Genomic DNA, 19052 nt, shown 5'->3' on the forward strand with positions numbered 1-19052 from the left:
AAACTTTCTTAAGCCTCTGATAGAATGATATATTCTTCAACTTTCAACTCCTAGCATTTAATTAGCTTTTATAGACCCCTTTCCTTCCCACCTTCCACCCTATGTGGCTTTCAAGGAGCAGAATATTTACCCCTATTTAAGATGCTAAAGTCTCCAAAGACCAATGAAAACCCAGCAGCACCAGAAGACAGAGCTGTCTGAACTATAACAGCGATACGTTGATAATACTAGATGATTTCACGTCCAAGAAGGAAGAAATTACTCTAAAAGCCAAATCTACTGAAAACATTAAAAATAACAATCTTTCTTTTAGGATTTAGTTATCCGTCTGACTGATGATACTGATCCATTTTTTCTGTATAACCTTGTTATATCAGAGGAAGATTTTCAGAGGTAACTATATTTATTTTTCTGTTCTTTGATCTAGGAATAAGTAAGTTTTTAAGTTTTATGAATGTATCGGTACTATCCTCTTTGAAACACATACCTATTAGAAACATTTGGGCATTTTGGGAACATTGGACTATTTATACTATAATTATTCAGGCTGTTTTTGAAAATAAATATTTCATAGATTATCAGCATTTTGCTTAACAGCTCAGAAGTTTGGAGCTTTAGCTAGATTTATTGACCTTTTCCCTCCATTGAATAAGCTCTATAAAAATCAAAGTTCCTTAGCTTAATTCTTGATTATAATGGGTGTTCAGTAAATAAAAGAATAGTCTTTCAGGATGTTATTTGTAATTAAATACAGTAATTAAAATTCTAAAAAAAATTGTTTTCCTGTCTTCTGCATAGTTTAAAATTGCAACAAGGTCTTCTGATAGACTTCTCAGCTTTCCCACAAAAATTCATAGATCTCCTTCAGCAGTGTACTCAAGAACATGCCAAAGAAATTCCAAGGTAAGTCTCAGAAGAGCACTATATCATTAAACTTCCCTCAAGACAGACTCTTCTTTGTAAGACAAGTTGATGGCAAAATATTCTATATATTATAAGTACCTCTGTCTATTTTCAAAGCTGTGGTGAGAGGTTCATAAATCTCAAATTTATAAAATCAGAAATATTTGCCCCTTAATTTTCACGTTTTGGCAAAGCCATTAAAGTTACCTGAAATATTTAACAGCATCAAATGTATATTTTTTCCAAAGGTTATATTCCATTTATAGTTATTATAAAATATTGGCTATATTCCCTGGGTTGTGCAATATATCCTTGTAGCTTATTTATTTTATACATAGCAGTTTGTACCTCTTAATCCTCTACCCCTATATTGCCCCTCCCCCTTCCCTCTACCTACTGGTAACCACTAGTTTGTTCTCTATATCTCTGTGTGTTTCTTTTTTGTTATATTCACTAGTTTGTTGTATTTTTTAGATTCCTCATATAAGTGATATCCTACAGTATTTGTCGTTCCTGACTTATTTCACTTAGCATAATACCCTCTAGGTCTATCCATGTTGTTGTGAATGGCAAATTTCATTCTTTTTTGTACTCTATTGTGTATATATACCACATCTTCTTGATCCATTCATCTGTTGATGGACACTTAGGTTGCTTCCATATCTTGGCAATTGTAAATAATGCTGCTATGAACATTGGGGTACGTGTATCTTTTAGAATTAGTGTTTTTGTTTGATTTGGATATGTACCCAGGAATGGAATTGCTGGGTCATAAGGTAGTTCTGTTTTTAGTTTTTTGAGACACTTCGCTACTGTTTTCCACAGTGGCTGCACTAATTTACATTCCCACCAACAGTGTAGGAGGGTTCCCTTTTCTCCACATGCTCGTCAACATTTGTTATTTGTGTTCTTTTTGATGATAGCCGTTCTGACAGGTGTGAGGTAATATCTCATTGTGGTTTTGATTTGCATTTACCTGATGATTAGCCATGTTGAGCATCTTTTCATGTTCTTGTTGGCCATCAGTATGTCTTTGAAAAAATGTCTGTTCAGGTCTTCTGCCCATTTTTTAGTCAGGTTGTTTGTTTTTTCGATATTAAGTTATATAAGCTGTTTATGTATTTTGGATATTAGCCCTTCATTGGTCATAACATTTGCAAATATTTTCTCCCATTCAGTAGGTTGTCTTTTTGTTTTGTTGATGGTTTTCTTATGTTATGCAAAAGCTTTTTAAATTTAATTAGGTCCCATTTGTTTATTTTTGCTTTTATTTCCTTTTCTTTTAGGAGATAGATCTAAATGTTGCTACAATTTATGTCAGAAAGTGTTCTGCCTGTGTTCTCTTCTAGGAGTTTTATGGTTTTCAGCCTTACATTTAGGTCTTTAATCCATTCTGAGTTTTAATTTTTTATATGTTGTTACAGAATTTTCTGTTTTGTTCTTTTACATGTAGCTGTCCAGTTTTTCCAGCACTACTTATTGAAGAGACTGTCTTTCCCCATTGTATATTCTTGCCTCCTTTGTTGTAGATTAATTAACCATAAGTGTGTGGGTTTATTTCTGGGCTCTCTGTTCTGTTCCATTGATCTATGTGTCTGTTTTGGTGCCAATACTACTGTCTTGACTACTGTAGCTTTGTAGTATGGTCTGAAGTCAGGAAGTATGATTCCTCCAGCTGTGTTCTTCTTTCTCAAGATTGTTTTGCCTATTCAGGGTCTTTTGTGTTTCCATATAAATTAAAAAATTTTTTTGTTCTAGTTCTGTGAAAAGTGCCCTTGGTATTTGGATAGGGATTACATTGAATCTGTAGATTGCCTTGGGTAGTATGGTCATTTTAACAGTATTGGTTCTTTCAGTCCATGAACATGGCATATCTTTCCATCTGTTTGTATCGTCTTCAATTTCTTTCATCAGTGTCTCGTCTTACAGTTTTCTGAATACAGGTCTTTTATCTCTTTAGGTAGGTTTATTCCTAGAAATTTTATTCCTTTTGGTGCAATTGTAAATGGGATTGTTTCCTTAGTTCCTCTTTTTGATAGTTTTGTTGTTAGTGTTCAGGTATATGTTTTTGTAATGAACTTGGAAAAAGGGAATAATAAGATTTTGTGTGCACATATATCTGTATTTGTTTAGTGTAACACCTGATCCTTTCCTTGTAAAGCTTGCAAACCTTTTATGTATAAATTTCATCAATTGATGATTCTTGTTTGAATTAATTATTTCATTAGCAACTATAAAATTATGCTTGTCCAATTCCATCATTCTTCCTATATTTATTAGATATAATTCTTCTATAAAGAAGAACTTTCCTTTATCAATTAGAGCTATTTGATTACTCTGAAAATTCATACAGGAAAGGATAAATGCTCAATTCTTACTTTTAAATTGTCAGTTTTCAGAGTAAGGAGTTGTTACTCTAGTTACTTTTGTGGTTTCAATGGGTTTTTGATTTGTTTTTGTTTTTAGTGTTTTGTTTTCTCTCTCTGCTCATCTGTTTCTCATTGTGAACTCATGGACATTTATATATTCATTGTTTTCAATCAATAGATAAATCTCCGTGTTTTACTGTTTACACTAATTAATCCAGTTTTACCATTGGGAGTCCTTTCATATTGGCTCCTATGATTCCACTATGCTCCCTTTTCTGATCCTTTTAATCATTGATGATCCAATAGAGCTCATGATTCAATGGGAGAGTTTCACTGTCTCATGAATGTGTTATGTGACACTTTCTTTTCAAAGGTTTTTGCTACAGTTAGTTTCTCCAGAAGCTATTTTGGATAGCTCACCTGCTTTTTTAAATGTGGTAGAGACAAATCCTTTTAAGCATCTTACACACCTTTCATTAAAACTGTTACCTGGAAATGATGTGGAAATAAAGAAGTTTCTAGCAGACTGTTTGAAATGTAGCAAGGTAAGATTTAAATTTAAGTTAGTCTTTTAAATAAGTCCCAAAGCTCTCTGATAAACCACTGAAAAGCTATATTGCTATTAGATTTTGTTTTCTGAATAAAGTTCTTTTAAAGATGTCCAGGAAATTTTTATAGCATGTACTGACTTTATTGTTTTAGTCAAGGTACAACAGGATAGAACTGGACCAGGAATTGAGAAACTTAGGTCCCAGGATTTTTACTAATTTTCTGTGACCTTGAGCAGTCACTTAAACTCTTGGTGTCTTGGTTTCATCAGCTGGTAGATATGTATGGAAATATGTACCCTTTCTAGGCTATCTTAAATGAGATAAAATATATGAAAGTGTCTTGAAGATTAGAAAGTGCTCTATAACTATATAAGGTATGTGGCACAAGGAAACAACATTGGGATGCCTTGTAAGAGTTTTCAGAAAGTCTTTTTAGTCAAATACTATGGATTGGTGCATCTCAAGATTTAAGGGTTAGGCAAATCTTCTAGGGATCTTGCTCGTGCAGATTCTAACTCAGAAGGTTTGAGGTGGAGCCTGAGATTCTGTATTTCTGACAAACTCCCAGGGTGGTACTGATGCTTACTTTTCTGCACTTTGAGTAGCACAGCTACAGATGATTAAATTAAATTGTAAGCTGCATAATTTTATTTTTATAAATAGGAAGAAAAATTATCATTGACACAATCACTAGATGACGTTACCAGGCAACTGAATTTCACACAAAAGGTAATTCAAATTTCATTTTGTCTTTGTAAGTCATCCAAGCATAGGCTCTGAATTGCTTCTTGAATCAAATCTAGGCTTTTGTGTATTTTTTTTCAAAGCACACTGCCATTGAATTCCCCCTCCTTTTTGCCACCCTTCCCCTACCAGTTGTCTAAATCTGATGCTTTTTCTTCTTGATAGTTTATTCTATCCAAACATTTCTGTTATCCCCAGTATATGACACATTCTCTCCAAGTCTTCATTAAATAATATATAGTATCTGTCATATGTTAGTTCTGCTCCTCTTTAATTCACCTTATTCCTCTTGTCTAAATGGCTTTTCAGTTCCTGTCTTCTAAATCTTTCCCTTCCTTCCTTCTGTTAAGTTTAGAATTAATTCCTCTGATAGGCTTATCATCATTTCAGTCATAGCTACTCCTTGAAATTGAGGACCAAAGTATCTGATAAGCTGCATGGCTTCAGGTAGAAAATAGTCCTGCACCACATGACCCATCTTGGGAACCTGTGTTACTTGGTTTTAGGTGTATAAGTAAACTACAGTTGACCCTTGAACAACACGCGGGTTAGGGACACCGGCCCCCTGCACAGTTGAAAATTCTTGCATAAGTTTATAGTCAGCCCTCCGTATCTATGGTTCCACATCATCAGATTCAACTAACCGTGGGTTGTGTAGTATTGTAGTATGTATTTCTTGAAAAAAAATCTGAGTATAAGCGTACCTGTGCATTTCAAACCTGTGTTGTTTAAGGTCATCTGTACTACTTATGACTTGGTCTACCCTGGGTTTCTTTTTTTCTTAATGCCAGAGGAGAGGATTGAGAGGCGAAGAGCCAGATTTAACTAAAAGGTTAGTGATTGTTAAACTGTGGACCATTTTAACTCTAAAATTGCTTTTATTCTAATCTTGGTTTCTTTAAATACAGAAAAATCTGTGTAAGAAAAGACTTTGAGTATGTCTTAAAAAGCTGTGATTCCATCTCCTTTAATATACTTCACAAATATTTTCATGTTCCAATCTAATAACATATTCAAGAATTTTAATATTTCATACTGAACTCTACTGCAGACATTATCAGAAAAAATCCAAGAATTAGATAAGTTACGGAACGAATGGGCATCACACACAGCAACATTGTCAAATAAGCATTCCCAGGAACTGACGAATGAGAAGGAAAAAGCTTTGCAGGTATGAATGTTAAAAAAAACTGGAAAAATATTTTGTTATTGCTGTTAGTTATTTTGTTAATTATGAAAGTAATACATGCTTGCTTTAAAATTTTCAAACAGTGCGGAAGTATATAAAAATTAAGTCTCTCCTTAAAAATCTTGCTACCCAGAGATAATTTATAAACATTTTGATATTTGTTTTTCCAGACTTTATATATGTAAATAATATACAATTTATAAATAATTGTTTATATTTATAAATTTAGAAATATGTAAATTGGGAGATATGTACACACGTATCTGAGTTTTGGTTTTTTTCTAAGCTAACGAGGTCCTCCTGGATATATTGATTGTAACGTTTTTTTTCACCTAACTTGATATCGTAGATATCGTTTTTTTTTTTATCAGTTCAGAAGTGGCTGAGTAGTATTCATTACTTGGGACATAACATAAATTATTTAAGTACTTACTAACTGATGGACATTTAAATGCTTCAAATCTTGGTTATTGCAAATAATATTGCAGTGAACATTTTTATTCCTAGAAGTGAGATTGCAATATACCCATATAAAATATTAACAGATATTGCAAATTCGCCACCCAAAAATGTTGTAGCAAATGGAATCCCAAAGACAGTGTATGATCATACTTACTTCCCCATATTCCTGATACTATTAACCTTCTTAATATCTGCTACCTGATAGGTATTATATTAGTATTAATTTTAATTTATACTTCTTAGATTTTTAGTGAAGATAAGTATCTTTTAATATGACTTTTGGCCATTTTAATTTCTTCTGTGGATTATTTCTTTTAATATCTTTTGCTTTCTCTGTGCGACTCTCATTTTCTACTGCTTTGTAGTGTGGATTTACAGTATTTTATACCTTTTATATCATATTAATTTCTTTAATTAATGTTAAATTATTCTTTAATATAAAATTCTATTTTTGCTTTTTGCACCTTACTAAATGTTTGCTTTTAAGGGTACTGCTTGATAACAGTTTATGTGTACTTTCACCCAAATTAAGATTCAGAAAATTGTACCACCCCTTTAAAAGGTTTCCTTGTGTGCCTTCCCAATCCATTTCATACTCCCACAGGAAGCCCATCACTTCAAAACAGGTTTTGCCTGTTCTTGAACTTTAGATAAATAGACACATACAGTATGTACTTATTTGTGTGTGGCTTCTTCACTCAGCATAATATCTCTGAGATTCAGTTATATTCTTGGGTGTTTCTTTTTGTTGTTGTGTAGGATTCTATTATATGAACATGCCGTAACTTATCTATTTTCCTGTTGGGAGACATTTGAATTGTTTCTGACATTTTGCTATTATTAAACTGTTATGAACTTTCTTGTACATGTCTTTTTGTGAACACATGTACTGATTTTCCTTGGGTATATATTTAGGATTAGAATGGCTAGGTTCTAGTGTAGACATATGTTTAGCTTTAGTAGAAACTGTCAAACAGTTTTCCGAAGTGGATATATCAGATCACACTGCCATTCAGTGGGTGTATGGTAGTACCTCATAATGAACTCTTTTTCATATGTATATAGACCGCTTGGATATTCTCTTGTGAAGTGCCCATTTGAGTCTTCAGCCTATTTATTAATTGTGCAATCTGTGTTTTTCTTAATGATTTGTAGGAGTTCTTTGTATATTCTGGACATGAGTCCTTTGTCAGATACATGCACTGTGAATATTTTCTGTCCATGGCTTGCCTTTTCATTTCTGGTGTAAAGCAAGGATATTATACCTTTACCTACTTTGTATATTATAAACATTGTATTTTAGCCTGTCATTTGCATTTATTAGTATCTCTTGCCATATATAGTTCTTTTTTTAATTTTTATATTCTTAAATTTAAATTTTAATTATTTTAAAAATTTTGTTTATTTATTTATTTTTTGGGCTGCGCCATGCGGCATGTAGAATTTTAGTTCTCCGACCAGGGATCGAACCTGCGCTGCCTGCATTGAAAGCGCAGAGTCTTAACCACTGGACCGCCAGGGAAGTCCCTATAGTTCTTTTTATTTGATTGTCATCCAGTCTTTCAATCTGTGTCTTTATGGTATAAGGCTTCATTTTATGTTTGGAAAGCCTTTGCCACGCCAAGGTTATGAAAGATATTCTCTGGTATTCTCTTCTAATACTTCTATAATTTTCTTGTTGAATTTAACTTTTTAATCTGTTTGGAGTATATTTTTCTGGAGTATGAGATGGATTTTTTTTGGCATATAGTCAGTGAGTTGTTCCAATACCATATTTTCCAATGATTTAAAATGCAACCTTTAATATATACTAAATTCCTTTATTTATTTGGTCTTGTTTCTGGGCCATTGGGTAGAACTGATATCCTTGGAATTTTCTTGTCCAGTGTAGAGAAATATCTCTTCATTTATTTGAAGAGATATTTCTTATTTGTTTAAAACAGGTTTATAGTTTACTCTTTATTTACCTCCTTTTCTCTTTCTTTTTCTCTTTTACAGTTCTTGTTAAATGTTTTTGCCTAGAGATTTTACAGATTTTTGCTCTATAAATGGGACCATCTATCACACCCCACTACTGTGATAATTTCTAAGTGTTTATTGCTTATGTGTATTAATGTCATACCCATTAATTCTAGATTATATTTACAAATTTGCATTTTAATTTACATATTCTATTAGTTTTAGAGATTCTCTTAGGTTTTTCTGGTAGATATGTAAACTATAAAGAATGGTAATTTATCTCTTCCAAGATTTATATCTTTTTTTTCTTATGCAGAGAAATGATAAATAATAGTGGAATCCTAATCTTGTTTCAGTTTTTTTTTAATTTTTATTTTATATTGAAGTACAGTTGATTTACAGTATTGTGTTAGTTTCAGGTGTATAGCAAGGTGATTTCAGTTTTATATATATATGTATATCCATTCTTTTTCAGAGTCTTTTCCCATATAGGTTATTACAGAATTATTGAGTAGAGTTCCGTGTGCTATACAGTAGGTCCTTGTTGATTATCTGTTTTATATATAGTAGTGTGTATGTTAATCCCAAACTCCTAATCTATCTCTACCCCGCTCCTTTCCCCTTTGGTAACCATAAGTTTGTTTTCAAAGTCTGTGAGTCTGTTTCCATTTTGTAAATAAGTTTATTTGTATCATTTTTTTAGATTCCACATATAAGTGATATCGTGTGGTATTTGTCTTTGTCTGTCTGACTTTCTTCACTTAGTATGATAATCTTTAGGTCCATCCATGTTGCTGCAAATGGCATTATTTCATTCTTTTTTATGGCTAAGATTCCTCTGTATATAAGTACCACATCTTCTTTATCCATTCCTCTATCAATGGACTTTTAGGTTGCTTCCATGTCTTCGCTACTGTAAATAGTGCTGCAGTGAATACTGGGGTACGTGTATCTTTTCAAATTATGGTTTTCTCCAGATATATGCCCAGGAGTGGGATTGCTGGGTCATATGGTAGCTCTATTTTTAGTTTTTTTTTTTTTTAAAGATTTATTTATTTAATTGATTGATTGGTTGCTATGTTGGGTCTTCGTTTCTGTGCTAGGGCTTTCTCTAGTTGCGGCAAGCGGGGGCCACTCTTCATCGCAGTGCGTGGGCCTCTCAGTATCGCGGCCTCTCTTGTTGCGGAGCACAGGCTCCAGATGCGCAGGCTCAGTAATCGCCGCTCACGGGCCCAGTCGCTCCGCGGCATGTGGGATCTTCCCAGACCAGGGCTCGAACCTGTGTCCCCTGCATTGGCGGGCAGATTCTTAACCACTGCGCCACCAGGGAAGCCCCTATTTTTAGTTTTTTAAGGAACCTCCATACTACTCTCCATAGTGGTTGTACCAATTTACATTCCCACCAACAGTGTAGGAGGGTTTCCTTTTCTCCACACCCTCTCCAGCATTTACTGTTTGTAGACTTTTTATTACTGGTGTGAGGTGATAGATACCTCACTGTAGTTTTGACTTGCATTTCTCTAATAGTTAGTGATGTGGAGCATCTTTTCATATGCTTTTTGACCATCTGTATGTCTTCTTTGGAGAAATGTCTACTTAGGTCTTCTGCCAATTTTTTGACTGGGTTGTTTGTTTTTTGATATTGAGCTGTATGAGCTGTTTGTATATTTTGGAGATTAATCCCTTATTGGTCGCTTCATTTGCAAATATTTTCTCCCATTCTGTGGGTTGTCTTTTCATTTTGTTTGTGGTTTCCTTTGCTGTGCAAAAGCTTTTAAGTTTCATTAGGTCCCATTTGTTTATTTTTGTTTTTATTTTCATTACTCTAGGAGGTGGATCCAAAAAGATCTTGCTGTGATTTATGTCAAAGAGTGTTCTGCCTATGTTTTCCTCAAAGAGATTGATGGTATCCGGTCTTACATTTAGGTCTTTAATCCATTTTGAGTTTAATTTTCTGTATGGTGTTAGAGAATGTTCTAATTTCATTCTTTTACATGTAGCTGTCCAGTTTTCCCAGCACCACTTATTGAAGAGACTGTCTTTTTTTCCTCCATTGTATATTCTTACCTCCTTTGTTATAGATTAATTGACCATAGGTGTGTGGGTTTATTTCTGGGCTTTCTATCCTGTTCCATTGATCTATATTTCTGTTTTTGTGCCAGTACCATAGTGTTTTGATGACTGTAGCTTCATAGTATAGTCTGAAGTCAGGGAACTGGATTCTTCAAGCTCCATTTTCTTTCTCAGGATTACTTTGGCTATTTGGGGTCTCTCGTATTTCCATACAAATTATAAAATTTTTTGTTCTAGTTCTATGAAAAATGCCATTGGTAATTTGATTGTTATTGTATTGAATCTGTAGATTGCCTTGGGTAGTATAGTCATTTCGACAATATTGATTCTTCCAATCCAAGAACATGGTATATCTTTCCATCTGTTTGTGTCATCTTCGATTCTTTCATCAGCATCTTATACTTTTCAGAGTACCGGTCTTTTTCCTCCTTAGGTAGATTTATTACTAGGTATTTTATTCTTTGATGAGATGGTAAATGGGATTGATTCCTTAATTTCTCTTTCTGATCTTTCATTGTCAGTATATAGAAATGCAAGAGATTTCTGTGTATTAATTTTGGTAAGTTAATCTTTTTTGGTAAATAGCTAAAATATCTCTCCAGTAGGTATGATGTTTGCTCTGCTTTTGAGAAAGTTTTCTTCTTTCTGGCTTCCAAAGAGTGCTAAGTCAGATGAAGTGACTTTTGGGGATTTAACCAAATAATCATTTTTCTCACTTTAATAGTAAAATAATGATAATAATAGATTTCCAAAAGTGGAACCATTTTTGAATTCAGAGAATAATATTTAGTCAAAGATTTTTAATATCCTGTTGAATCAGTTTGCTAATATTTAATTTAGGACATTTGTATGTATATTCACACATGAGATTGGTTTGAGATTACTATTATCCTGCAGTCTATCTTAGTCTGCTAATTAAAATTATGCATTTTGGACTATGGTATTAGAATTATGCTAGCGTCAGGAAAGGTATGAAAACATTTTCTGGTTTTCTCTATGCTTTGGAACAGTCAAATAATGAAGAATTATCTGTTCCTTGAAGGTCTGATAGAATTAGCCTTTTATCATTTGGGTCTGATGTCTTTTTTTTTTTTTTTTGACAATTTTTCTTTTTTAACATCTTTATTGGAGTATAATTGCTTTACATTGTTGTATTAGATGCTGCTGTATAACATAGTGAATCAGCTATACGTATACCTATATCCCCATATCCCCTCCCTCTTGCGTCTCCCTCCCACCCTCCCTATCCCACCCCTCTAGGTGGTCACAAAGCACGAGCTGATCTCCCTGTGCTATGTGATGCTTCCCACTAGCTATCTGTTTTATATTTGGTAGTGTATATATGTCAGTCCCACTCTCTCACTTCATCTCAGCTTACCCTTCCCCCTCCCCACATCCTCAAGTCCATTCTCAAAGTCTGCATCTTTATTCCTGCCCTGCCCCTAGGTTCTTCAGAACCTTTTTTGTTTTGTTTTGTTTTGTTTTGTTTTTTAGATTCCATATATATGCGTTAGCATACTGTATTTGTTTTTCTCTTTCTGACTGACTTCACTCTGTATGACAGACTCTAGGTCCATCCACCTAACTACAAATAACTCAATTTCATTTCTTTTTATGGCTGAGTAATATTCCATTGTATATACGTGCCACATCTTCTTTATTCATTCATCTGTCGATGGACACTTAGGTTGCTACCATGTCCTGGCTATTGTAAACAGTGCTGCAATGAACATTGTGGTACATGACTCTTTTTGAATAATGGTTTTCTCAGAGTATATGCCCAGTAGTGGGATTGCTGGGTCATATAGTAGTTCTAGTTTTAGATTTTAAGGAACCTCCATACTGTTCTCCATAGTGACTGTCAATTTACATTCCCACCAACAGTGCAAGAGGGTTCCCTTTTCTCCACACCTTCTCCAGCATTTATTGTTTGTTGATTTTTTGTTGATGGCCATTCTGACCAGTGTGAGGTGATACCTCATTGTAGTTTTGATTTGCATTTCTCTAATGATTAGTGATGTTGAGCAACTTTCATGTGTTTGTTGGCCATCTGTATATCTTCTTTGGAGAAATGTCTATTTAGGTCTTCTGCCCATTTTTGGATTGGATTGTTTGTTTTTTTGATATTGAGCTGCATGATCTGCTTGTATATTTGGGAGATTAATCCTTGTCTGTTGCTTTGTTTGCAAATATTTTCTCCCATTCTGAGGGGTGTCTTTTCCTCTTGTTTATGGTTTCCTTTGTTGTGCAAAAGCTTTTAAGTTTCATTAGGTCCCATTTGTTTATTTTTGTTTTTATTTCCATTTCTCTAGGAGGTGGGTGAAAAAGGATCTTGCTGTGATTTATGTCATAGAGTGTTCTGCCTATGTTTTCCTCTAAGAGTTTTATAGCGTCTGGTCTTACATTTAGGTCTTTAATCCATTTTGAGTTTATTTTTGTGTATGGTGTTAGGGAGTGTTCTAATTTCATTCTTTTACATATAGCTGTCCAGTTTTCCCAGCACCACTTGTTGAAGAGGCTGTCTTTTCTCCACTGTATATTCTTGTCTCCTTTATCAAAGATAAGGTGACTGTATGTGCGTGGGTTTATCTCTGGGCTTTCTATCTTGTTCCATTGATCTATATTTCTGTTTCTGTGCCAGTACCATACTGTCTTGATTACTGTAGCTTTGTAGTATAGTCTGAAGTCAGGGAGCCTGATTCCTCCAGCTCCATTTTTCTTTCTCAAGATTGCTTTGGCTATTTGGGGTCTTTTGTGTTTCCATACAAATTGTTAAATTTTTTGTTCTAGTTCTGTGAAAAATGCCATTGGTAGTTTGATAGAGATTGCATTGAATCTATAGATTGCTTTGGGTAGTATAGTCATTTTCACAATGTTGATTCTTCCAATCCAAGAACATGGTGTATCTCTCCATCTGTTTGTATCGTCTTTAATTTCTTTCATCTGTGTCTTATGGTTTTCTGCACACAGGTCTTTTGTCTCCCTAGGTAGATTTATTCCTAGGTATTTTATTCTTTTTTGTTGCAGTGGTAAATGCGAGTGTTTCCTTGATTTCTCTTTCAGATATTTCATCATTAGTGTACAGGAATGCAAGAGATTTCTGTGCGTTAATTTTGTGTCCTGCTACTTTACCAAATTTATTGATTAGTTCTAGTAGTTTTCTGGTAGCGTCTTTAGGATTCTCTGTGTATAGTATTATGTCATCTGCAGACAGTGACAGTTTTACTTCTTTTCCGATTTGGATTCCTTTTATTTCTTTTTCTTCTCTGATTGCTGTGGCTAAAACTTCCAAAACTATGTTGAATAATAGCGGTGAGAGTGGGCAACCTTGTCTTGTTCCTGATCTTAGTGGAAATGGTTTCGGTTTTTCACCATTGAGAACGATGTTGGCTGTGGGTTTGTCATATATGGCCTTTATTATGTTGAGGTAAGTTCCCTCTGTGCCTACTTTCTGGAGAGTTTTTATCGTAAATGGGTGTTGAATTTTGTTGAAAGCTTTTTCTGCATCTATTGAGATGATCATATGGTTTTTATCCTTCAATTTGCTGATATGGTGTATCACATTCATTGATTTGCATATAATGAAGGGATAAAACCCCACTTCACCATGGTGTATGATCAGGTGAGGATTCCTGGGATAAACCCCACTTGATCATGATGTATGATCCTTTTAATGTGCTGCTGGGATAAACCTGGGATAAACCCCACTTGATCATGGTATGTGATCCTTTTAATGTGCTGCTGGCTTCTGTTTGCTAGTATTTTGTTGAGGATTTTTGCATCTGTGTTCATCAGTGATATTGGCCTGTAGTTTTCTTTTTTTGTGACATCTTTGTCTGGTTGTAGTATCAGAAGTCTCTGAGACCGCCCTCAGTTCTTTTCATTTTTTTTCTTTGTTCTGCTCTGTGGTAGTTATTTCCACTATTTTATCTTCCAGGTCACTTATCTGTTCTCCTGCCTCAGTTACTCTGCTATATGATTCCTTCTAGAGAATTTTTAATTTCATTTATTGTGTTGTTCATCATTGTTTGCTTGCTCTTTAGTTCTTCTAGGTCCTTGTTTAAACGTTTCTTGTATTTTCTCCATTCTGTTTCCAAGATTTTGGATCATCTTTACTATCATTTCTCTGAATTCTTTTTCAGGTAGACTGCCTCTTTCCTCTTCATTTGTTTGTTGTGGTGGGTTTTTACCTTGCTCCTTCATCTGCTGCATATTTCTCTGTCTTCTCATTTTACTTAACTTCCTGTGTTTGGGGTCTCCTTTTTACAGGCTGCAGGTTCATAGTTCCTGCTGTTTTTGGTGTCTGCCCCCAGTGGGTAAGGTTGGTTCAGTGGGTTGTGTAGGCTTCCTGGTGGAGGGGACTGGTGCCTGTGTTCTGGTGGATGAGGCTGGATCTTGTCTTTCTGGTGGGCAGGACCATATCCGGTGGTGTGTTTTGGGGTGTCTGTGAACTTAGTATGATTTTAGCCTCTCTGCTAATGGGTGAGGTTGTGTTCCTGTCTTGCTAGTTGTTTGGCATGGCATGTCCTGCACTGTAGCTTGCTGGTCGTTGAGTGGAGCTGGGTCTTAGTGTTGAGATGGAGATCTCTGGGAGAGCTCTCGCTGATTGATATTATGTGGGGCCAGGAGGTGTCTGGTGGTCCAGTGTCCTGAACTCAGCTCTCCCACTTCAGAGGCTGAGGCCTGACACCTGGCTGGAGCATCAAGACCCTGTCAGCCACATGGCTGGAGTGCCTTGACAGTAGGAGAAGCTGGCCTGCAGTGTCTCTCCTGCGCTGCACATTAGAATCACCTGTTTCTTCCTTGTTTTGCCCCAAAGGCAGTGTTCCACAGAAAAACAGTAGCCTTGAAAATAGTCACAGCTCTAAGACAGCTTTTTTTTCCCCTTTGTGCTTAGTCGGGTTTCACTTGCTCACAGGGGCCCACGTGCAGAGGCCTTGCACCCGGCTCTTCTGACCAGAGTTCCTAGTGCAGAATGGCTGCTGCCAGCACCTCAGCTCAGGCGGGTCGTGTGCGTGGGTCTGATGCCTTTTCAAGACATTTTTCTTTAGGTTCTTTTCTGATTTCCTTCATGATTATTGGTCCTTTTGGATTTTCTGTTTTTTCTTGAGTTAGTTATGTTAGTTATATTTCCTTAAAAAGCCATGTATTTCATCTTTGTGTTTAAATGTATTAGTAAAATATCTTATATGTTGTTTTATGATTTTTAAAGTCTTCATACCATTTCTCTTACGTTCTTAATGTCTTTTTTTTAATGAGACTTGATTGTCTGGTTTTTTGTAGTATTTTTAAAGAACCAGTTTTTTCTTTCATTAATTAGTTCTACACTGTCTCCCCGCCCACCCCGATTTCATTAGTTTCTATTGTTTACTAAAGTTTTTTTTGTCTCTATTTTCAAACAAGTTAGGTTCTAAAAGTCTCATAATAAGTGTATTTGTTTATAACACCAAAATGACTGAAGGATTTGTTTGCATTCCTTACTGCATTTTCTAATAGGATTGTGAATCAGTCCTTTGAGACTTTAAAACCAAGCAAGCCACTCTTCTCTTCCTGCTGATAGTCTATAGGGCAGTGATTTTAAGACTTTAGTGTGCATCAGAATCACCTGAAATAAAGTAGAAAATGTAAATATTGTAATCCTATCCATTACACTTTTTAAAACAAAAGCTCCAAAATTCTGATTATCGCTGGGATAAAGCCAGTTCTTTATTTTTATAATCTTTGGTCTCTGTTGCCTTCAGTGTGTTTGATTACCCTCTTAGACAGTTGCAGTTAGCATCTGTACCAGTTTGCTCATTGTTTTTTTTTTTTCTTGATTGCTCCTTGAGTGTTTTCTTCCAAGGTTGCATTTTCAGCTTTATATGGACTCTTTTTTTCTGTTTTCTCTCTTTTTCTTCCTTCTTCTCTCAATTTCAGTTTTCCAGAAATGAGGAATTCTTAAAATAGTTATGTAAAATTCCCAAAGTATTTTATGAGAGAGACACTCTCTTGGTTTTGTGGTAGGAATTTTTGAATGGGTACAACTTTTCTGGAATGCAGTTTTGGAGCTAGTATCAAGCTTTATATTTGTTTACATATTTTTGACCTATAATTGATCATAAGGAGTAATCTGAATTTGGATGTATGCTTACGTACAAAAATATTAACCATAGTTTTATTTGTAATTGCGAAAAATTGGGAACTCAGTATCCATAGTAGAACAGGGGTTAATTGCATTATGGTATAGCCATGGGATAGAATATTGTGCAGCTATTAAAAGTATTTACAAAGAGTTTTTTTTAATGATGTGAGGAGGTGCAAATGCTAAAGTATTAAAAAGCATGATTAAATTGTGTAAACAGGTTGGTCTCATTTTGTTAAATTTAACTATGTGTGTTATGTGTGTATGTGTGGTGTCAGTATAAGTGTATAAATGACTCGAAAGGAATATTCCTAAATATTTAGAATGACTCCTTGGATGAGATTATCGGTTATTTGTGATTTCTTTCTTTATGCCTTTAAGAGAATGTGTAACTTTCATAATCAGAAAAATACTCTTTATTTTTAAAATGTATTTAGGATTTGATAGTGTTCATCAACAGAAATTATTATTTAAAATTTTTTAAATTTGTTATTGAAAGATTCTTTAAATTCTGTAGTGCTTTACAGTTTTTAAAGTTTCACATACATAATTTTATATAATCCCATAATAACCCTTTTTTAATCCTCTAACCCTATATAGCCCCTCCCCCTTCCCTCTCCTCACTGATAACCACTAGTTTGTTCTTTATATCTGTGAGTCTGCTTCTTTTTTGTTTTATTCACTAGTCTGCTGTATTTTTTAGATTCCACATATAAGTGATATCATACAGTATTTTTCTTTCTCTGACTTATTTCATTTAGCATAATGCCCTCCAAGTCCAATGACAGAAATTATTAAGATAGATTAGTGGTATGATTCAAAGAGGTACCAGAGATTTCAGAGTTACAACTATGTTCAAATTTTATTGTTGGTAAAATGTAACAGCTAAATGTAAGACTGAGCAATACCTTGTCAATTTTACAAGTTTAGATGTTTCTTTCATTAGAAGACATATATACTGGTTGTAAAAAACTGAAACAGGGGCTTCCCTGGTGGCCCAGTGGTTGAGAGTCTGCCTGCCAGTGCAGGGGACATAGGTTCGAGCCCTGATCTAGGAGGATCCCACATGCCGCGGAGCAGCTAGGCCCGTGAGCCACAGTTGCTGAGCCTGCGCGTCTGGAGCCTGTGCTCCGCAACAAGAGAGGCCGCGATAATGAGAGGCCCGCGCACCGCGATGAAGAGTGGCCCCTGCTTGCCGCAACTAGAGAAAGCCCTCGCACAGAAACGAAGACCCAACACAGCCATAAATAAATAAATAAGCCCAAAGTTTAAAAAAAAAAAAAAACTGAAACAGTATAATGTGGTTTAAAGCAAATACTGAAACTTCCTTATGTACCTGCTCATTTTTTTTCTCAGAAATAGGTTCACACTATATATACTATTTTGCAATTTGCTTTTTTCTTTTTTAACTTAATCCTATATCATTCTTCCCTTAATTTGAAGACCATAATGTCTAAACATGTGGGTTTAGGAGAAGAAGAAATTATGAACAAGATCATAGTGGTAAATTTGACTTTGTTGACTTTTCTTTTTCATGAAATCCATAATTGAAAATAGATTCTCTTAAAAGCAAGGAAATCTTATAAAGAAGAATAATTAAGATTTTTTTTTCTTCAAATCTCATATTTGTATTTTTTTTTCTTTGAATTTTGGTACTGTGTTTTATTATATAATAGGCACAGGTTCGATACCAACAGCAGCATGAACAACAGAAAAAAGATTTAGAAATCCTCCATCAACGAAACATCCAGCAGCTACAAAACAGATTGTCTGAGTTAGAATCTGCTAATAAAGACCTCACTGAAAGGAAATATAAAGGAGACTCTACCATCAGAGAACTTAAAACAAAACTGTCTGGTGTTGAAGAGGTATGGAACGTTGGGGTTGGTCTTTCCACCCCCAAATTTAAAAGCACAGTTTAATTTGATTTTAATTTGTTTACTTTATTACGTGTACGGGTGGTGTTCTGGATGCTCTGCAAGGATCTCTTGTAGTTTTAGGGTAGTCAGTTCAGACAATACGAAAAAAATTGAGAATCCGAAATCTAATAAAATGGACTAATTGAGAACAGTGCTAAGGTAAACTTGGATATTTTTAGTTGGGGCCTTGAGGAGCAGCTCATTGGCACAGCCCTCAGATCTCTCAGTGTACTTTCAACATCAGCACAGTGTCTGTGGCTCAGGGTGCTCAGTGTTGGCAGGGCTGATTCTTTCTTTCAGTCTACTCAACATATTAAACAACTATATGAAGTTTAGTGTCTAGAAATAATAATGCTAATAATAGAAATGATAATAGCTAATGCTTACTGAACACTGTTTTATGTGCTTTGCATATATATTAACTCATTTAATTCTTATAACAATTATTTTAAAGAAGGTACTGTTTTTATCCCCATCTTACAGATGATGAAACTAAGGCACAGAGAGCTTAAGTAACTTGCCCAAGTTGGCATGGCCATAAGTAGAAAAGTGAGGATTGAAATCCTTTATTTACCTGTCTCTAGTACTACCTTGTTCTTTTAGGCAACAGAGACAATTTAAAATATTTTGCTATAGTGGTACTTTTGTTGATACTTTGGCAGTGATAATAGACTCCTTCCTAGCATTATTATACATTATTGTCATATGAGTTATTAGAAAACATATGTAGATTTTGTTAAGTCTGTCCTGTTTAAAGATCTC

At 34.8% G+C, this 19052-nt stretch overlaps 1 protein-coding gene across 2 annotated transcripts in view; it reads left to right on the forward strand.

Annotated features, from left to right (window-relative positions):
• SASS6 (SAS-6 centriolar assembly protein) overlaps positions 1-19052 on the forward strand; it is a 53086-nt gene that overhangs the window by 7888 nt on the left and 26146 nt on the right. For both annotated transcript variants that reach the window (XM_082384289.1, XM_082384290.1), the window contains exons 3-8: positions 314-393; positions 799-903; positions 3646-3817; positions 4487-4552; positions 5619-5738; positions 18048-18239. In XM_082384289.1, the coding sequence (XP_082240415.1) occupies positions 314-393; positions 799-903; positions 3646-3817; positions 4487-4552; positions 5619-5738; positions 18048-18239 (735 nt within the window). The remainder of the gene's footprint in view (positions 1-313; positions 394-798; positions 904-3645; positions 3818-4486; positions 4553-5618; positions 5739-18047; positions 18240-19052) is intronic.

The sequence above is a fragment of the Balaenoptera borealis genome, assembly GCF_965194805.1.
Source record: "Balaenoptera borealis genome assembly, chromosome: 1".
NCBI classification, from domain to species: Eukaryota; Metazoa; Chordata; class Mammalia; order Artiodactyla; family Balaenopteridae; genus Balaenoptera; species Balaenoptera borealis.